Consider the following 18,816-nt stretch of genomic DNA (forward strand, 5'->3'; position numbering starts at 1 on the left):
TTTAATATAACATATAAACTCACTGCAACAAACCAGAAGGCTTTTCAATTAGATTTTAATATGGAATAACAATCATACTCATCATATCTTTTTAAGGGCAGGAAAAATCACATGTACACTTATAGTACAATGATTGGAGTCTCAAGTTTACAAAAGTTACAAAGAATGCTGTTGTTAGACAAATTAAACAGACAGACAAACAAACGTCCCAATGGCCCTGAGATGGATCCTGCACTGTACAATATGACCTTATCTGTCATTTACTAATTCCTGATTCGGGGAAGAGCTCCTTAAGGAAAAGGATCCTTTCCACACAGGTCAAATCAGGAGTAGTTGCTGGGTAATTAAATAAAAACCTCCACAATAAAGCACTCCAATGTCTGCAGCGGGTTAGATTTTGTAAGCTTGAGAAAGAAAACAAAATGACTGTGTTATATAATAAATTGAAGCATTGCTGGGGAAGAGATATTCAAAGAAAGTCTAAAACAAGCTGAGGTTAAAAAAAAAAATGGGCCCAAAATAAGTGTGGCGATTACTGTTTATCCTATAAAGAAAGCCGTTGAGGTAAAAGAAAGATACTAAAGATAAATGTTTGAGGAGCTTTGTAGAAGCAGGATGGTTGTGGCACAGGCCTTTGATACCAGGCGCTTGGAACAATGAAGCAGGTGGATCTATGTGAGTTCAAGGACATCTCTGTGTACAAAGAGTTCCAGGACAACTAGGGCTGTTACACAGGGAAACCCTGTCTCTAAAAACACACACACACACACACACACACACACACACACACACACACACACAGAGAGAGAGAGAGAGAGAGAGAGAGAGAGAGAGAGAGAGAGAGAGAGAGAGAGAGAGAAGTGTTGTAGAAAAAAATACAATGTTCAGTGAGCATCCAAGAACATGTTTAGCTAGTTTTAAAAATCAAGTTATTACAATTGGACACCTCATTAAGTTATACAATGCTAGCTGATAAGTCTGAACACATTTCTATATGTGTCACTAGCCCCATGCAGAAAAAAAACAAACCCATATTTTTAAAACTAGCCTGGATGTATCAAGAGCCTCATGACAATTACACCCGAACATCCCAACAATTCCACTTTGTCAAAATCTCTCTTAAGAAAGCAATCCTAAATAGTGGGGCTCTAAATACCAAAATGCTCATTACGGTGTCACTTATAATTATAAAAAACGCAAAATCAAATCTCCAAACAACCAGAGAGTAGCTCCGCATGTGAGTGCACCTGCCATGCACATTATCAAAGAGGCAATGGTGACGGTCACAGGTATGATGAGGGCACAAGTTCTACAATGTGTGAAACTCAGTCGAAAACAATATATGCTATTGCGTATGTGATGACTCAGGAAATTCCATTTTATACCTGGCATCTACCTGAGTAGACATTGGCCTTTGACTTATATTCCTGAACACCGTGACCTCTTGACCCTCTCCTCAAAACTATGTAACTCATGCAAAATGATTCGCCACTTGCTGTGGACTCTGTAAAGATGCCTATGGCCTTAGGGAAAGTGAGGCAGCTCTTCACATAGCGTAGGAAGTGGGGCCGTTCCCTGTGTAACTCTAAATTCTGCAGTGAGTAATGTGGTGTTTGTCTTTCAAATAAACCTTTCCCGCATCTGCTTCAGGTGGAAATGTTTCTGATTTGGTTTAGAGATGGCTGCCTGCTAGCAGAATTAATACATTTGGGTAACCACAATCTGTATTGATTCTGCAATCTTTTCTAGAGGATGAGCACATCAAACTCCATAACATTGTTGGAGGCCCCAGTGGGATTCTGGGGGACCCCAGACTCAAGGCTGGGTGTCCAGGATAAGTCTGAAATGGAGGCAAATCAGAGGTGGTCTTGGGGGTCTGGGGATGCCTAAAAAGTCACTTGTTGAGGATGGGTCCTAGAAAAGAGTATGTATCACAGCTCAGAGGACTGGGGACAATAAGCCCTAGACATGGGCAAACATTTTTTTGGACCTGGAGGCCTGGGGGAGCCCCAGTCAGTGACCAGGGCAAATTTGCAAATTGGAACAAAAGTAATAATCGCTGGCTGACACGTGCTTAGGACAATGGTAAACGTGTGTCGGTAGATGTGTGTCTGGGCAAGTGTACTGTCTGTCTATGCGTCTGTGTCACATTTCTGTGTTTTCAGGCCTCTCGAGACTTCTGTATCTGTGGCAGCCAGGAGTGACTTAGCAGACGCCCTGTATCGTCACAGCTGCGGGAGTCTGGAAGATGTTCCAGATCTCACGGGGGTGTGGGGGGGACTTCAGTCCCCATGAGGAGGTGGTCTCTGACCTTATGAGCCCCAAAATGTAATACCCAGATCGCCCAGATCGTGAGACTCCCCAAAAATATCACCAGGTCTTGATACAAATGCGACACACATAGGGCCCTAGGGTCCTGTATTACAGGCTGAATCCTTCCTATGGGTCACAATCCTTCCTGATGCAACAGGATAGGAGAGTGGCAACTGGGCTTTTACGGGTAATGGGTTTATAAAGGGTTAAAAACACACACACACACACACACACACACACACACACACACACACACACACACACAAGCATCCAGCTTCCATTCTTAGTCACCAAATGTCTAGACCATACTAGAAACAAGACCAAACCAGGAAACCAAGAAAAGCACACTTACCTCCTCCTTCTCCTCCTCCTCCTCCTCCTCATGCAGGAGCTGGCTGGTGTTTGGGTGGCGTTCCTTTATCAAACTGAGGACTGGTCAAGGGAATGGGGCTTCCCAGCCAATGCACCAAATATTGGGGTTCAGGAATAGCCACACAAACCACTCGGACACTGATCTCCATCAGATATAGAAGGTTTTGTTATAATGTGTAAAGATGCCATGCGATCTGGTACAAGGAAATTTATTGCGGGGAAGGGGGAAGGGGGAAGAGGGAAGAAGCCATCAACATGGCATTTGTGGGTCAACCAGCTTCTGACATTTGAAAGACAATCCAGGAAATTGAAGGCTTTGAAGGTAAAAACTTGTGGGAAGTCCTGAAGATTGCTCAAAGACTTAATAATAATGTCTGGAAGAGAGGCAGCCTAGGAAATTGGTGAAAGTCCTTGTCAGAACCCAGAAACCCCAAGAAGGTCAAGGCAGTGTTTTCTGCTGCTCCAAAGGCAATCCGGACAAGCCAAATCAATCTTATCCTTGGCCTTTAAGGACCAGTGTGCCTACTGTAAGGAGAGAAATCACTGGAAGAGTAAGTGCCTCCAAAACCCTAAGAAATACTGGGAATCAAAGCTTACCTTGGAACTATCAGCCTGAAACAGTTGGGGCTCCAAGTCTCCTCCCAAGTTCAAGGTAGCCTTCAAAGTGAGGAGGATGCCCAATTGACTTTCTCTTGAATACCAGAGCTCATCACTTGGTCCACCAGAGGCCTCTGGGCATCAAGATAACCCAAACTACCCTAGTTCAAGAAACCACAGGCACCAAGCCCTGTGCTTGGGCCACCAAATGGTATGTAAGCTTGGGTAAAAGACTGTTGCTCCTTCTCTCCTGGTAATTCCCAAGTGTGCTTACCCCTTTTTAGGGAGGGAACTCCTGACTAAAATGGGAGCTCAAATTCATTTCTCCCCCTGGGAGAAATGGGGAGTAGGGTTCACCTCTGATATGGACGCTGGTGCTCACTTGTTGATCACTTCCTGCCCTCAGAGGAAGAGGATTCAGGCAGTCAGAGGAGACTTGATAGGCTGAGGTCAGATGATAGGGGAGGATGGGTCCCCCTTTCTGAGGACTATGGGAGGAGGAGGGTTGATAGAGGCAGGTTGGAACTGGGAGGTGTCGAGGGATGGGCTAAAATTGGGATGTGCAGTGAACAAATTAAAAATAAAAAAGGAGATGTATTAAATACAAGAATAAAAAACATACCTAAACAAGTGCTCTAGTAAATTTTATGAAGTAGTACATTTTAATAAATATCCACTCAAACAAACATAGAAATTACTCACTGACCAAGAGTGTTCACCGTTCAACCATCATGAACATAGGTTGGATCAAAGTCCCCATGTAATAAGCCTGGTATCCCATACATGCGTGTGACCCCAGTTCCAGCTTAGGTGAGAACCCACAATTTCCAGATTCAGGGAAAGACCCTGCTTAAAAGGAATAAGCAGAGGGTGATAAAGGAAAAAATTCTCCAGCCTGTGATGCACACAGGTGTACACACCACACATGCATGTGTATATGATTGCCCATACACAAATAAATACTTCTTTAAAAAAAATAGATATGATCACGTATACCCTCAGAATGACATAGCAGGGAAAGCACGGTGGCAGAAAAGAGGACAGCTGGTCACATGGCAGCTGCAGTCAGGAAGCAGAGAGATGAATGCTGGGGCTCGGCTCTCTTTTTCTTTTTACATAACCTGGGATCCCGGCCCATAGAAGAAATCCTCTCATCTCAGTTAACCCACTCTAGGGATCCTCACAGCTACACCCAGAGATTTGCCTCCAAGGTGATACTAGATCCTGTCCAGTTGAAATCGATGTGAACCATCGCACTAAGGAGATGCAAGCTAAAACAAAAAGATGGTTCTTTGGCCAGTGGGTGACAATGCACTTAAAAACTATCCAATTAGCCATAAAGACAAAATTGACTCTCACATACATAACTGAAACACACTTGCTTGTATGCGTGCAGACACACACACATACACAGGCACACAGATCATTCATATTGAGTTGCATAATTACCCAGGAGGGGTGTGCACAATCGTTGATTCAGTGATACCAATTTATTGGGGAAAATGTTCCTCTATATAAAAAAAAGGTATGTGCTATCTTCTAAATAGATGCAAGAGAGAGCTAGAGGATGGGTCAGTGGTAATAGCCCTTGCCTTGCAAGCATCAGTTGAGAATCCCAGAAACCAGGTAAATGTGGATGGATGTGGTGACATGCCTGCAAAGGTAGAGACAGTGCATTCCCCAAGCTAGTAAAACTTGCTAGTAAGACGGACCATATGGGCCAACTTTGAGTATGACTGAGAGACCCTCCATCAGTGAATAAGGTACAAAAGATTTCATGATGATTCTAGACATCAACCTAAGGTCTCCACAAACATGCATACACATGTAAATACACACACCTGGCAACACACACACAAAATGCATATATATATATATACACACATATTCCACACGCATAGATGGAAATGGGAAATAAAATAACAGAAGATAAAATACAAACATCAATAATATATATGAATATCTGCTCTAGTCAATAAGAAAATGTTTTGAAAATGAGATTTTATTTGTAAGATCAACTAAACTCAAGGGTAATAGCAAACAAAAGTTATACTAAATATTCATAAAGAAATTTGTAGAACATATGTAAAAATATATATCCTATGACAATATTTTTAAATGATATATATGATTAAACATGTATGTGTATGTCAACATTATAAGTTTATCTCTGTATAATATAATACACATATCATATATAGATATATATAATGTATCATATAAAATTATATAACATATATTTATATATTACATATACCTATATAATACATTTGAATATTTGATATATGATTTATATTGTAATTTATAATATATAATATGGATCTATATTATATAGGTTACATATACATATATAAAGCTAAAATATTTATTTAAAAATATTTATCCATGTGTGAGTAGGTGCAGACCATGTGGAGACCAGAAGAGACTGTTGGGTGCTCTCCTCGGTCGCTCTCCTTTATTCCTTTGAGGCAGGGTCTCTCCCTGAATCTGGTCTTGCATTTTCTCTGCTAGACCAGAAATCACCAAGACCCAGTGATCCTCATGTCCCTGCTCACCTTACATCTGTGGTTGGTGCATAGGGTGTCTGGTTTGTTTTATGGATGCTAGAATCTGAACTCTGCTCTCATGATTATGTAGCAAGAGCTCTTAACCAGACAACCATCTCTCCAGCCCATAATATTTGGAAAAGATTTGAGAATGGCAGTTGCAGAACCCTTAGCCTTGGTAAAATATTGAAAAGAGCCTAAAAGTCCACTGATGTGAGAATGGACACCTAATTTCTCATCTACAGCATGGAAGTATCTGCAACAGTTAAAAAAAAAGGTATTCCTATCTGTGGTTCATATTTATATCTGTCTCAGACAGTTTTACATGGGAAGTACCCATCAAGGCAAAATAGTAGATAGCATAATAATGTTTACTACCATTATTACCAGAATATTCTAGGCAGGTCACAGCTGGGTCAGGGCTCATCTCCTGTCTGCCTAAGAGCCTCCTTCTCAGAGCTTAGAGCCACCACAGGACACAAAGTCCCAGAGGTGAGCTTGGGCAAACTCCCAAGTAAATCTGAGAGGAACAACCCAGAGGTGGAGCTGTGGCTCAGAGCCAACCTAAGAACTTCAGCAGACATGCTCCATCCCCAGAGTCATCCTTGCCATAGATTTAAAAGCGGCTTCATCTTTGAGTAAGGAATTCCCATCTTGGATGTGTACCCAAACAGCACCCTGCTCCCTGAGAGACCTGCCTCACACTACCCCATCCCAACACCAAAGAGGATTCAGCTTCACCTACTGTATGGGGAGAGAGGTCAAGAGGCAGGTAGCTTGCCCAGCTACCAACTCCTAACAGCTGTTATAATGTGCCTGGAGGGCTGAGACACCTTCAGTTGATGGGGTGGGTCAGCAAGGGCTTAGCCTAGCACAAGCAACAACGTAAAGTTTACCTGCCTTATGGAGGACAAGGATGTCGGTTATTCTGAGCCGAAGAGCACCATCACTCAGGAGCACAGATTCAAGAAGGTCACATTCCCTCTCTTACATGATCTTGATAGTCACAGAACGAAGGTGAGTCAGAAGGAGCTTTTATCGGATAGGTGTGCTAGTTGGGCTGTGAACCTCTTCCATGGGGTTCAGATGACAGGGGGTCTGTTGAGCTTAGCATGAAACTCAAGAGGTTTTGTGGGGCTGTTTATTGAGGCAGAATCTCCTGAGGTCCCACCTGGCCTTTATGACTCACTATGTAGTTGAGGCTGGCTTCAACTCTTAATCTTCTCGCTTCTACCTCTTGACTATTAGGATAGCCTGGCTTATAATTCTATCTAGTGAGGAAAATGTTGGATGCTGAGGTTGATACTGAGTATAAAAGGGGGCTGGAAATAGTCTATGATAACTTTGGCTCTTTATCTGCAAGATTCCATCTGTCTGTCAAAGTAAAATGGTCCTCAGGCTCTTGAATACCTGTGTCTTCTTCAGAGAACTTGAATTGCTGAAGCTGGGAGAACTTTAGCAATCTCCTTCATCTTTCTCTGTCTCTGTTTTCTGCCTGAGAGATGGGAGATAAAGAGATGGCTGCCTCCCAGGGTGGGAAGGTAAAGGGAAGTGTAGGAAAATTCAGATGGTCCTTGTTTGGCTGATGGTGCGCAAAGTCTGCAGAGTGAGAGGCCTGGGCTCAGGGTGCTGTTCTCGCACTTCCTCTCCGAGCCTCAGTTTCTCCCCTGTGAGATGGGAAGAGAGACGGTGCCTTCCTTGCAATTCTAAGACCCAGGCCTGCAAAGATGGCACAGCTGATAAAGGGCTTGCAATGTTAACCTGAGGCCCTGAGTTCAGATCCTCAGAGCCCATTGAAAAAGCTGGGGTCAAGGGACAGCATGTACCTCTAATCCCAGCACTGAGGAGGCAGAGACAAGGATGAGCAGCCAAATCAGTGAGCTCCACTTTCAGTGAGATTTTTGTCTCAAAAGAGGAGGTAGAAAGAACTCAAACCACTGACCGCTGACCTTTGCCAACCTCTACACACAGGCTCATATACATGCTCACCACACACACACACACACACACACACACACACACACACACACACACACACACAAAATGGTCAGACTTCATGAATTGGCAACTCATAACATCTCATTCTACCCCAGACTTGATGCTCCTGAGACCCTCACTAGCCAAGGAGAGAACTGAGGCTCAAGCCTAGCAGCCTACCCACTTACAGCTATTGCTCTTCCAGCCCTGTAAAGTTGTGAGAGGTGTATCCATTTGGATGGAGATAATAAAGGCTCACAGTAGTTCCTGTGTACACAAACTAACCTCATGGCATCAAGGCGACTGACTGCCTGACAGGGTGTAGGCTCTATGCATTGCAGATAAAGGAGTTAGGGGGTAAATGCACTTGGTGGAGTGCTTAGCATCCCTGAAGCCCTGAGCTCTATACCCAATACTGCATAATCCCAGGCACAGTGGTGCACATCTGCAAGCCCAGTACTTGGGCTCAAGGAAGGAAGATGGAGAACTTTAAGTACGCTGGTATGTTCAAGGCCAGCCTAGGCAACATAGGACTCTGTCTCCAAGGAAATATCAAAGGGCCAGCATGGTGGCTCAGCTGGTGAAGAAGGTATTTGTTGCCAAAGCCAGAATTTGGTCCCAGGAACCTGCATGGTGTAGGGAGAAAACTGACTCTCTGTGGCCATAACTGGTGCAACCTGTCAACTGTGTATTCACCTTACACACACTAACGAAAGATTAGAATCCATTGAGTTGCAGGTAAAGAAAGAAGAGAACAAAGAAGTTAGGTGACTGGGAAATGGTGGGTGGGCTGGGAACTCTGAGCATGCAGCTGTTATGCCAAGATTACCTAGAACGTGAGACCCCCAAAAAGACCACCAGGACTGGATACCGATGCAATATACACAGGATGCTGTTTTATGGGCTCAGAGCTTTGGATCACAGTCTTTCCTGATGGAGCAGGATAAGAGAGTGATACTGGAGTTTCAAGGGCAATGGGTTTATAAGGAAAAACTGTAATTAGGGGTGGGGGTCACAGGGAAGCAAGGACAAAACCATAAGCGGGGGGTGGGTGGGTGGGGGGTTGGAGGGGTCCTGAGTCTCAGGAATGCAGTCCTTCAGGCAGGCTGGGTGGGGACCCGATCTCCAGGGAAACTTGTTTGTGAGTCTCAGGAATGCAGATCTTGCAGCAGGTTGTGTCCAGGAGGCTGAATCCTCAGGCATCACTGGGTGTTAGTTGTCTCTTCTGGAGGGTGCTGGTAGGTTTAGCTTATGGCAGTGCTTGGTCTTTCCCAGAGTGCAGGAAGTAGTGGAATCACCTGGAGGACAACTTTCTCACTGACCATGGCATGAATGGTAGAATATAAATTACTTATAGAGTATGGCATTAATTTTTGCCCCTACACCGCCTCTGGATTAGTCTCAAACTTCATTTCTATAAATTCCAAGATCCTGTCTTTGAAAGAAAGAGGATCCAACAATCTAAAGAGCAAAAATAAAATAAAACAACAAAAAATTAACTAAGCCAAACCAAACCAAAAAAAAAAAAATCTCAAAACAACCCCATCCAAAAAACAAAACAAAACAAACAAACAAACAAACAAACAAACAAAAAAGCTTAATGAACACACAACTTTCTCTAGCTGAAAGGAAAAGGCCAGGAATCTACAAGACAAGAAACCATGCCCTCGAGATGTCCTGGGGCTGCAAAGAGTAGTGGAGGTGGAGAGAATCCCATTGCTACCTCTTCTTTTGCAAATGGAAAAGGGCAAACGATGTGTGTGTGTGATAATAACAGCCCAGTGAGGGGTCACCCATCTGCATTTTGGGCACCAGGGGACAATTCACATTGAAATCTCACAGCTCTTCCAAAAGGCAGTGGGACTGTTTGGTGACAGCTGTATGTCTTCCAATATGTTTTTGTTGTTGTTTTGGGTTATTTTTTGCATTTTATTTCTGTAAGTGTGTTTGTGGAAAGTACATATATACCACGTACACATGTAGACGTGGGTTTGTGGGATTCTCCTTGCCCCATCCACCATGGCTTTACCAGGAATCAAATTCAGGTTGCCAGGCTTGGCAGCGAACACCTTTGCCAGTCAGGTTTTTTTTTTCCCCCTGAAACATCAATGTGCATTTCGGTCTCTCTGAGCAGTAATATATGAAGATAGTGTCTGATGATCAGACTGAGTGCAGTTCCTCTATGCATGGAAACCATCCCATGAAGATGCCTGTATCCTGAAATGTCATCATCCTGAGAAGGGGGCTGGCTGGTAGAAGGAGACCATCTGCAGGGTAACCTCCTGAGGGAAGAGAAAATGGTGTTTGCTTAGTACTTTTACTAAGCACTTTTACAACACATTCTGAGTCCTGGGTTAGACAGGAAAACTAGATGGTCCTAGCCCAGCCACTGGCATGATTCTGGTGAGTCATGAAAAGAGGAAGTGTGGGTGGGGGCAGGTGGAGTCTGTGTTGCCCAGCCATACCTAGGGAGCAAATTGAGAAATGGTGAGGGGCAGGGGGTGGGGGTGGGGGCATTGGGATGAAGTTGTGGTGTTTGGCAGTCACCCTGCCTGGTGACTAGAATGGATGGGGGCCATGGTGGGGACTGCAGGTAGCTTACTGGGGTCCCTGTACCACAGCATGTGGGTGAGCAATAAAGAGAAGTACACACCTAGAGGCAGCTGTGTGTTTCTTCCAGCAGGAGATGCTGGGGGAGTACAGAGGTGAATAAGAAATAATTTCTGGTTCTGGGGGGGGGAAGGAGTGGACCATTAGACCTCACACTGAGCATTCTATCTAAGAGGCCACAGTATGGCCGAGTACTGTGCATGTGATGTGGATGGTGGCGTGCTTGCCTGGCATTCAGGAATCCCAGGGTTGGGATCTCTCACTGAACCTGCTACTGGTAATTTAGCTAGATGGACTGGTCAACAAGCCTCCGATTTGTACATCCCCAGCACAGGGCTTACAGATGCATGTCACTGGACAAGCTTTTTCATGTGTGTGCTAGGAATCAAACTTGGGTGCTCACACGTATGTAGCAAACACTTTACAACCGAGCGCCCTCCCCAACCAGACAGGCAATGGTTTTTACAATGTAATTAACGATACACGACAGTCAAGAGGTTTTGCATACAGATCTGGAACTGGCAAGCCTCACTCGGGCAAAACCCTTACTTTCATAATTTCCACCGTTTCCGAACGCGTCCCCCACAGCCAGGTTCTCTTGCTTGTGTCTCGGTAGGTATCTGAGTTTGGAATCTCAGAGGAAGACAAGCAACGCATGTGGGCTTTAATGAAGAAACAAGGGCATTCACTCCAGAGGCAAGTCACCCTCTTAAAAAAACATTTTTAATGTATTATTTGAAACTTCATACATGTGTAAAATATATCTTGGCCATACCCACCCGTCATTTCCCCCTCCAGCTCCATCTCAGAAGCCACCTCATGTCTCCACCACGACTTCAAGTCCTTCTTTCATAATTGTTCATTAATCTTAACCCACTGAGCCTCATTAGTGCTGCCCATATGTAAGGTGTTGTGGTACTGCAAACCTCTGGTGGCCGTCATGCGTAGAAAAGGGCTCACCACTACCAACTACCATTAGTCCTGAGATGGGACCTCAGAAGTGCCTCGCCATCCATGTCGACATTCTACCTGACTTGATCCCGTGTCGCATAATCCAGCTGCTGTAGGTCCATGTGTACAACAGCCATATCAGAGCCAGAGGGGACCATTTTCAGAGTAACCCTCCCGTCCTCTGAGCTCTTACTGACTCTCTGTTCCCTCCTTCCTTGATGTTGAAGAGCTGTTCCATCCGGGGTAGGGCTGGCACAGCCATATGTCAACCCTTTCAATGGTAATATATCTCTTCATTAATTATTATCCACCATAGTAAGAAGCATCTTTGACCGAAGCTATACACAAAACTATCTCGTTTCTTTTTCTTCCTTTCCTTGTAGGTCCTTGCTATGGTCGCCTGTTCTCTGCACAGCTTCCTGTTGTCCCAACTGTCCAGAGATACAGGATGGCTAATCTCTCTGCAGTGACTGTGTTCATTCTCCAGGGCTTCTCCACTGTCCCTGAATTACAGTTGCTGGCCATGGCCACCTTCCTTCTCATATACCTGGCTGCGGTTCTGGGGAACGTCTCCATCATGGTAGCGGTGACTCTTGACCCCCGTCTGCACACACCCATGTACTTCTTCGTCAAACACCTCTCCCTGGTGGATCTCTGTTCTACATCCACCACCCTGCCCCGGGCTCTGGTGGCTGCCATGACAGACACCAAAGAGATTTCCCTCCTGGCCTGTGCATTCCAACTCTTTGCTTTTGTCAGCCTTGGCTCTCTAGAATGTTTCCTCATCACCTCCATGGCCTTTGACCGATGTCTTGCCATCTATAGGCCCCTGACATATGGGGTCACCATGAGTTCTCAGACTTGTGTCTCCCTGGTAGTGATGGCCTGGGTCAGCGGGCTCCTCTTTTCCACCTTCCACACAGTCAACGTCTTCTCCTTGCCCTTCTGTGGCCCCAACATGATTGACCACTTCTTCTGTGACATTCCTCCACTCATGCATCTAGCCTGTGGTGACACCCAAGGCCACGAGGTGACAGGCTTTATTGTCAGTGGCTGCGTCATCATGACCTGCTTCGCCCTTACCTGCCTGTCTTATGTCCTTATTGTATACACGGTGGTTCACATCCGTTCTGCAGATGGCCGCTGGAAGGCCTTCTCCACATGTTCCTCCCATCTGGCCACAGTGCTCCTCTTTTATGGCACCGGAAGTTCCGCCTACATGCGGCCCACAGCCCGCTACTCCCCGCTGCAAGGTCGCGTGACCGCTGTATTCTATTCCATCCTCACGCCAACTCTGAACCCACTTATCTACAGCCTGAGGAACAAGGACATGAAAGCTGCTCTGAGGAAGCTTTTTCCACAGGTGCCATCTTAGAACCTGGCATTTGGTCGTGGGAAGGTTCCAGAAACCAATCTGCATAGGATTTCTACTGTGGCCAGGCTGGAGACCATCAGAAACACTTTAAAACACTTGTTGGCCATTTATTGGCTCTTTAGTGGGCAAGGGGAGCTGGCTACTTATTAGCCCACTTGTTGACTGGCTGGCCACCACCTTGTGCGTGTTCTAGTGTTGTCATTTCCCCCAGCTTGGACCATGTGATCTGGTCCATGAATGGGAAAAGCCTGAGACCAAGAAGAAACTAAGAGGTATCACCGAGGACCTCCCAAAGGTTAAACAAACTGTAGACTTGAGGCAGCTGCCCGCTCCTTGGCAGGGACCCCCAGTAACACAGCTTTCCTGAGTCACTGCCCAAGTTGTTATCATCCCTTACTCAACCCCACAGCCATGCTGCTCTGACTCACTCCAATAAACTCGCTGGTTACCAAGCCAGACATGGATAGATTCACTGCTTTGGTCTGTTATCCCCCTGCCATTTCCCTGCTTCTTCCTATTAAAAAAATGATGCAATTGATATTCATCTATATTAAAGAAGAATAATCATCTCTCAGGTTTTGTAAGATGGCTGGAATCATGCAGTGGGGATTCGGCGAAGCAGTCAAGTGTCTGGATTCCCTGGCAATGCCAAAATAACCATATTCCTGAGACACTGGGGTTTTAAATGTGAGAGATGTAAGGAAGAGATTACTCTATAAGACCCATGCACTGGGGCTAGAGAGATGGCTCTGCAGTGAACAGTGGTTAGTGCTCATCCAGAGGACTAGAGTTTGAGTTTTACAATCGTGCAGCTCACAACTGCCATAACTCTAATTCTATGGGATCCGATGCCATATTCTGGCCTCTGTAGGTACTGCACTCAAGCGCAGAAACCCATACAAACATACACACACACACACATACACACTTCACACAAAATGCATAAATAAATATGTAAAAATAAATCCATTTTAAGAACTACACATCTATACAAAGAGAGGGATAACTGTATTAGATGAAAAATACACAACTGCTAACTGATACAAAAGCAGGACTACATGAAAGGTTAATATCATCTTACTAGCACTAATATTCAATGCAGAGATGTTGGTACTCAGCCAGGCAAGATGGCTTAGCAGCTGAATATGTTGGCTGCCATGTCTGACAAGTCAAGTTCAGTTCCCAGAACCTATGAGGTGCATGGCTAGAACTGGGTCCAGAACATTTTCCTCTCACCTTCACACACACACACACACACACACACACACACACACACACACACACTCACACACACTTACACTGTACACATATACATACACACTTACACTAGACACACTTATACACATGCCCTTATTCACACCCATAGTGTAATAAATTTTTCTTAATGTTCATTTTTATTATCTCATTTATAAACTCACTGCAACAAACCAGAAGGCTTTTCAATTAGATTTTAATATGGAATAACAATCATATTCATCATATCTTTTTAAGGGCAGGAAAAATCACATGTACACTTATAGTACAATGATTGGAGTCTCAAGTTTACAAAAGTTACAAAGAATGCTGTTGTTAGACAAATTAAACAGACAGACAAACAAACGTCCCAATGGCCCTGAGATGGATCCTGCACTGTACAATATGACCTTATCTGTCATTTACTAATTCCTGATTCGGGGAAGAGCTCCTTAAGAAAAAGGATCCTTTCCACACAGGTCAAATCAGGAGTAGTTGCTGGGTAATTAAATAAAAACCTCCACAATAAAGCACTCCAATGTCTGCAGCGGGTTAGATTTTGTAAGCTTGAGAAAGAAAACAAAATGACTGTGTTATATAATAAATTGAAGCATTGCTGGGGAAGAGATATTCAAAGAAAGTCTAAAACAAGCTGAGGTTAAAAAAACAAAAAAAACCACGGGCCCAAAATAAGTGTGGCAATTACTGTTTATCCTATAAAGAAAGCCGTTGAGGTAAAAGAAAGATACTAAAGATAAATGTTTGAGGAGCTTTGTAGAAGCAGGGTGGTTGTGGCACAGGCCTTTGATACCAGGCACTTGGAACAATGAAGCAGGTGGATCTATGTGAGTTCAAGGACATCTCTGTGTACAAAGAGAGTTCCAGGACAACTAGGGCTGTTACACAGGGAAACCCTGTCTCTAAAAACAGAGAGAGAGAGAGAGAGAGAGAGAGAGAGAGAGAGAGAGAGAGAGAGAGAGTTGTAGAAAAAAACACAATGTTCAATGAGCATCCAAGAACATGTTTAACTAGTTTTAAAAATCAAATTATTACAATTGGACACCTCATTAAGTTACACAATGCTAGCTGATAAGTGTGAACACGTTTCTGTATGTGTCACTAGCCCCATGCAGAAAAAAAACAAACCCATATTTTAAAAACTAGCCTGGATGTATCAAGAGCCTCATGACAATTGCACCCGAACATCCCAACAATTCCACTTTGTCAAAATTTCTCTTAAGAAAGCAATCCTAAATTGTGGGGATCTAAATACCAAAATGCTCATTACAGTGTCACTTAATAAACACGCAAAATCAAATCTCCAAACAACCAGAGAGTAGTTCCGCATGTGAGTGCACCTGCCATGCACATTATCAAAGAGGCAATGGTGACGGTCACAGGTATGATGAGGGCACAAGTTCTACAATGTTTGAAACTCAGTGGAATACAATATATGCTATTGCGTACGTGATGACTCAGGAAATTCCATTTTATACCTGGCATCTACCTGAGTAGACATTGGCCTTTGACTTATATTCCTGAACACCGTGACCTCTTGACCCTCTCCTCAAAACTATGTAACTCATGCGAAATGATTCGCCACTTGCTGTGGACTCTGTAAAGATTGCCTATGGCCTTCGGGAAAGTGAGGCAGCTCTTCACATAGCTTAGGGAGTGGGGCCATTCCCTGTGTAACTCTAAATTCTGCAGTGAGTAATGTGGTGTTTGTCTTTCAAATAAACCTTTCCCGCATCTGCTTCAGGTGGAAATGTTTCTGATTTGGTTTAGAGATGGCTGCCTGCTAGCAGAATTAATACATTTGGGTAACCGCAATCTGTATTGATTCCGCAATCTTTTCTAGAGGAGGAGCACATCAAACTCCATAACATTGTTGGAGGCCCCAGTGGGATTCTGGGGGACCCCAGACTCAAGGCTGGGTGTCCAGGATAAGTCTGAAGTGGAGGCAAATCAGAGGTGGTCTTGAAGGTCTGGGGATGCCTAAAAAGTCACTTGTTGAGGATGGGTCCTAGAAAAGAGTATGTATCACAGCTCAGAGGACTGGGGACAATAAGCCCTAGACATGGGCAAACATTTTTTTGGACCTGGAGGCCTGGGGGGAGCCCCAGTCAGTGACCAGGGCAAATTTGCAAATTGGAACAAAAGTAATAATCGCTGGCTGACACGTGCTTAGGACAAGGCCAATGGTAAACGTGTGTCGGTAGATGTGTGTCTGGGCAAGTGTACTGTCTGTCTATGCGTCTGTGTCACATTTCTGTGTTTTCAGGCCTCTCGAGACTTCTGTATCTGTGGCAGCCAGGAGTGACTTAGCAGACGCCCTGTATAGTCACAGCTGCGGGAGTCTGGAAGATGTTCCAGATCTCACCGGGGGGTGGGGGGGACTTCAGTCCCCATGAGGAGGTGGTCTCTGACCTTATGAGCCCCAAAATGTAATACCCAGATCGCCCAGATCATGAGACTCCCCAAAAATATCACCAGGTCTTGATACAAATGCGACACACATAGGGCCCTAGGGTCCTGTATTACAGGCTGAATCCTTCCTACGGGTCACAATCCTTCCTGATGCAACAGGATAGGAGAGTGGCAACTGGGCTTTTAAGGGTAATGGGTTTATAAAGGGTTAAAAAAAAAACAAGCATCCAGCTTCCATTCTTAGTCACCAAATGTCTAGACCATACTAGAAACAAGACCAAACCAGGAAACCAAGAAAAGAACACTTACCTCCTCCTTCTCCTCCTCCTCCTCCTCATGCAGGAGCTGGCTGGTGTTTGGGTGGCGTTCCTTTATCAAACTGAGGACTGGTCAAGGGAATGGGGCTTCCCAGCCAATGCACCAAATATTGGGGTTCAGGAATAGCCACACAAACCACTCGGACACTGATCTCCATCAGATATAGAAGGTTTTGTTATAATGTGTAAAGATGCCATGCGATCTGGTACAAGGAAATTTATTGCGGGGAAGGGGGAAGGGGGAGGAAGCCATCAACATGGCATTTGTGGGTCAACCAGCTTCTGACATTTGAAAGACAATCCAGGAAATTGAAGGCTTTGAAGGTAAAAACTTGTGGGAAGTCCTGAAGATTGCTCAAAGACTTAATAATAATGTCTGGAAGAGAGGCAGCCTAGGAAATTGGTGAAAGTCCTTGTCAGAACCCAGAAGCCCCAAGAAGGTCAAGGCAGTGTTTTCTGCTGCTCCAAAGGCAATCCGGACAAGCCAAATTAATCTTATCCTTGGCCTTTAAGGACCCGTGTGCCTACTGTAAGGAGAGAAATCACTGGAAGAGTAAGTGCCTCCAAAACCCTAAGAAATCCTGGGAATCAAAGCTTACCTTGGAACTATCAGCCTGAAACAGTTGGGGCTCCAAGTCTCCTCCCAAGTTCAAGGTAGCCTTCAAAGTGAGGAGGATGCCCAATTGACTTTCTCTTGAATACCAGAGTTCATCACTTGGTCCACCAGAGGCCTCTGGGCATCAAGACAACCCAAACTACCCTAGATCAAGAAACCACAGGCACCAAGCCCTGTGGCTTGGGCCACCAAATGGTATGTAAGCTTGGGTAAAATACTGTTGCTCCTTCTCTCCTGGTAATTCCCAAGTGTGCCTACCCTATTTTAGGGAGGGAACTCCTGACTAAAATGGGAGCTCAAATTCATTTCTCCCCCTGGGAGAAATGGGGAGTAGGGTTCACCTCTGATATGGACCCTGGTGCTCACTTGTTGATCACTTCCTGCCCTCAGAGGAAGAGGATACAGGCAGTCAGAGGAGACTTGATAGGCTGAGGTCAGATGATAGGGGAGGATGGGTCCCCCTTTCTGAGGACTATGGGAGGAGGAGGGTTGATAGAGGCAGGTTGGAACTGGGAGGTGTCGAGGGATGGGCTAAAATTGGGATGTGCAGTGAACAAATTAAAAATAAAAAAGGAGATGTATTAAATACAAGAATAAAAAACATACCTAAACAAGTGCTCTAGTAAATTTTATGAAGTAGTACATTTTAATAAATATCCACTCAAACAAACATAGAAATTACTCACTGACCAAGAGTGTTCACCGTTCAACCATCATGAACATAGGTTGGATCAAAGTCCCCATGTAATAAGCCTGGTATCCCATACATGCGTGTGACCCCAGTTCCAGCTTAGGTGAGAACCCACAATTTCCAGATTCAGGGAAAGACCCTGCTTAAAAGGAATAAGCAGAGGGTGATAAAGGAAAAAATTCTCCAGCCTGTGATGCACACAGGTGTACACACCACACATGCATGTGTATATGATTGCCCATACACAAATAAATACTTCTTTAAAAAAATAGATATGATCACGTATACCCTCAGAATGACATAGCAGGGAAAGCACGGTGGCAGAAAAGAGGACAGCTGGTCACATGGCAGCTGCAGTCAGGAAGCAGAGAGATGAATGCTGGGGCTCGGCTCTCTTTTTCTTTTTACATAACCTGGGATCCCGGCCCATAGAAGAAATCCTCTCATCTCAGTTAACCCACTCTAGGGATCCTCACAGCTACACCCAGAGATTTGCCTCCAAGGTGATACTAGATCCTGTCCAGTTTAAATCGATGTGAACCATCGCACTAAGGAGATGCAAGCTAAAACAAAAAGATGGTTCTTTGGCCAGTGGGTGACAATGCACTTAAAAACTATCCAATTAGCCATAAAGACAAAATTGACTCTCACATACATAACTGAAACACACTTGCTTGTATGCGTGCAGACACACACACATACACAGGCACACAGATCATTCATATTGAGTTGCATAATTACCCAGGAGGGGTGTGCACAATCGTTGATTCAGTGATACCAATTTATTG

The 18,816-nt window shown here is 44.6% G+C and overlaps 2 protein-coding genes across 2 annotated transcripts in view; one reads left to right on the top strand and one right to left on the bottom strand.

Annotated features, from left to right (window-relative positions):
- LOC311590935 (olfactory receptor 6Z7-like) overlaps positions 1–18,816 on the bottom strand; it is a gene marked incomplete at its 3' end in the record, with an annotated part of 132,849 nt that overhangs the window by 56,073 nt on the left and 57,960 nt on the right. The window lies entirely within an intron of this gene.
- LOC311591226 (olfactory receptor 5V1-like) lies at positions 11,815–12,741 on the top strand (the record flags this gene model as incomplete). The annotated part of the gene is made up of 1 exon (XM_084770640.1): positions 11,815–12,741. One exon carries the CDS (start codon positions 11,815–11,817, stop codon positions 12,739–12,741), a length of 927 nt encoding a protein of 308 aa, XP_084626766.1.

Source organism: Acomys minous (genome assembly GCF_964271855.1).
Source record: "Acomys minous genome assembly, chromosome: 20".
Taxonomy (NCBI): Eukaryota; Metazoa; Chordata; class Mammalia; order Rodentia; family Muridae; genus Acomys; species Acomys minous.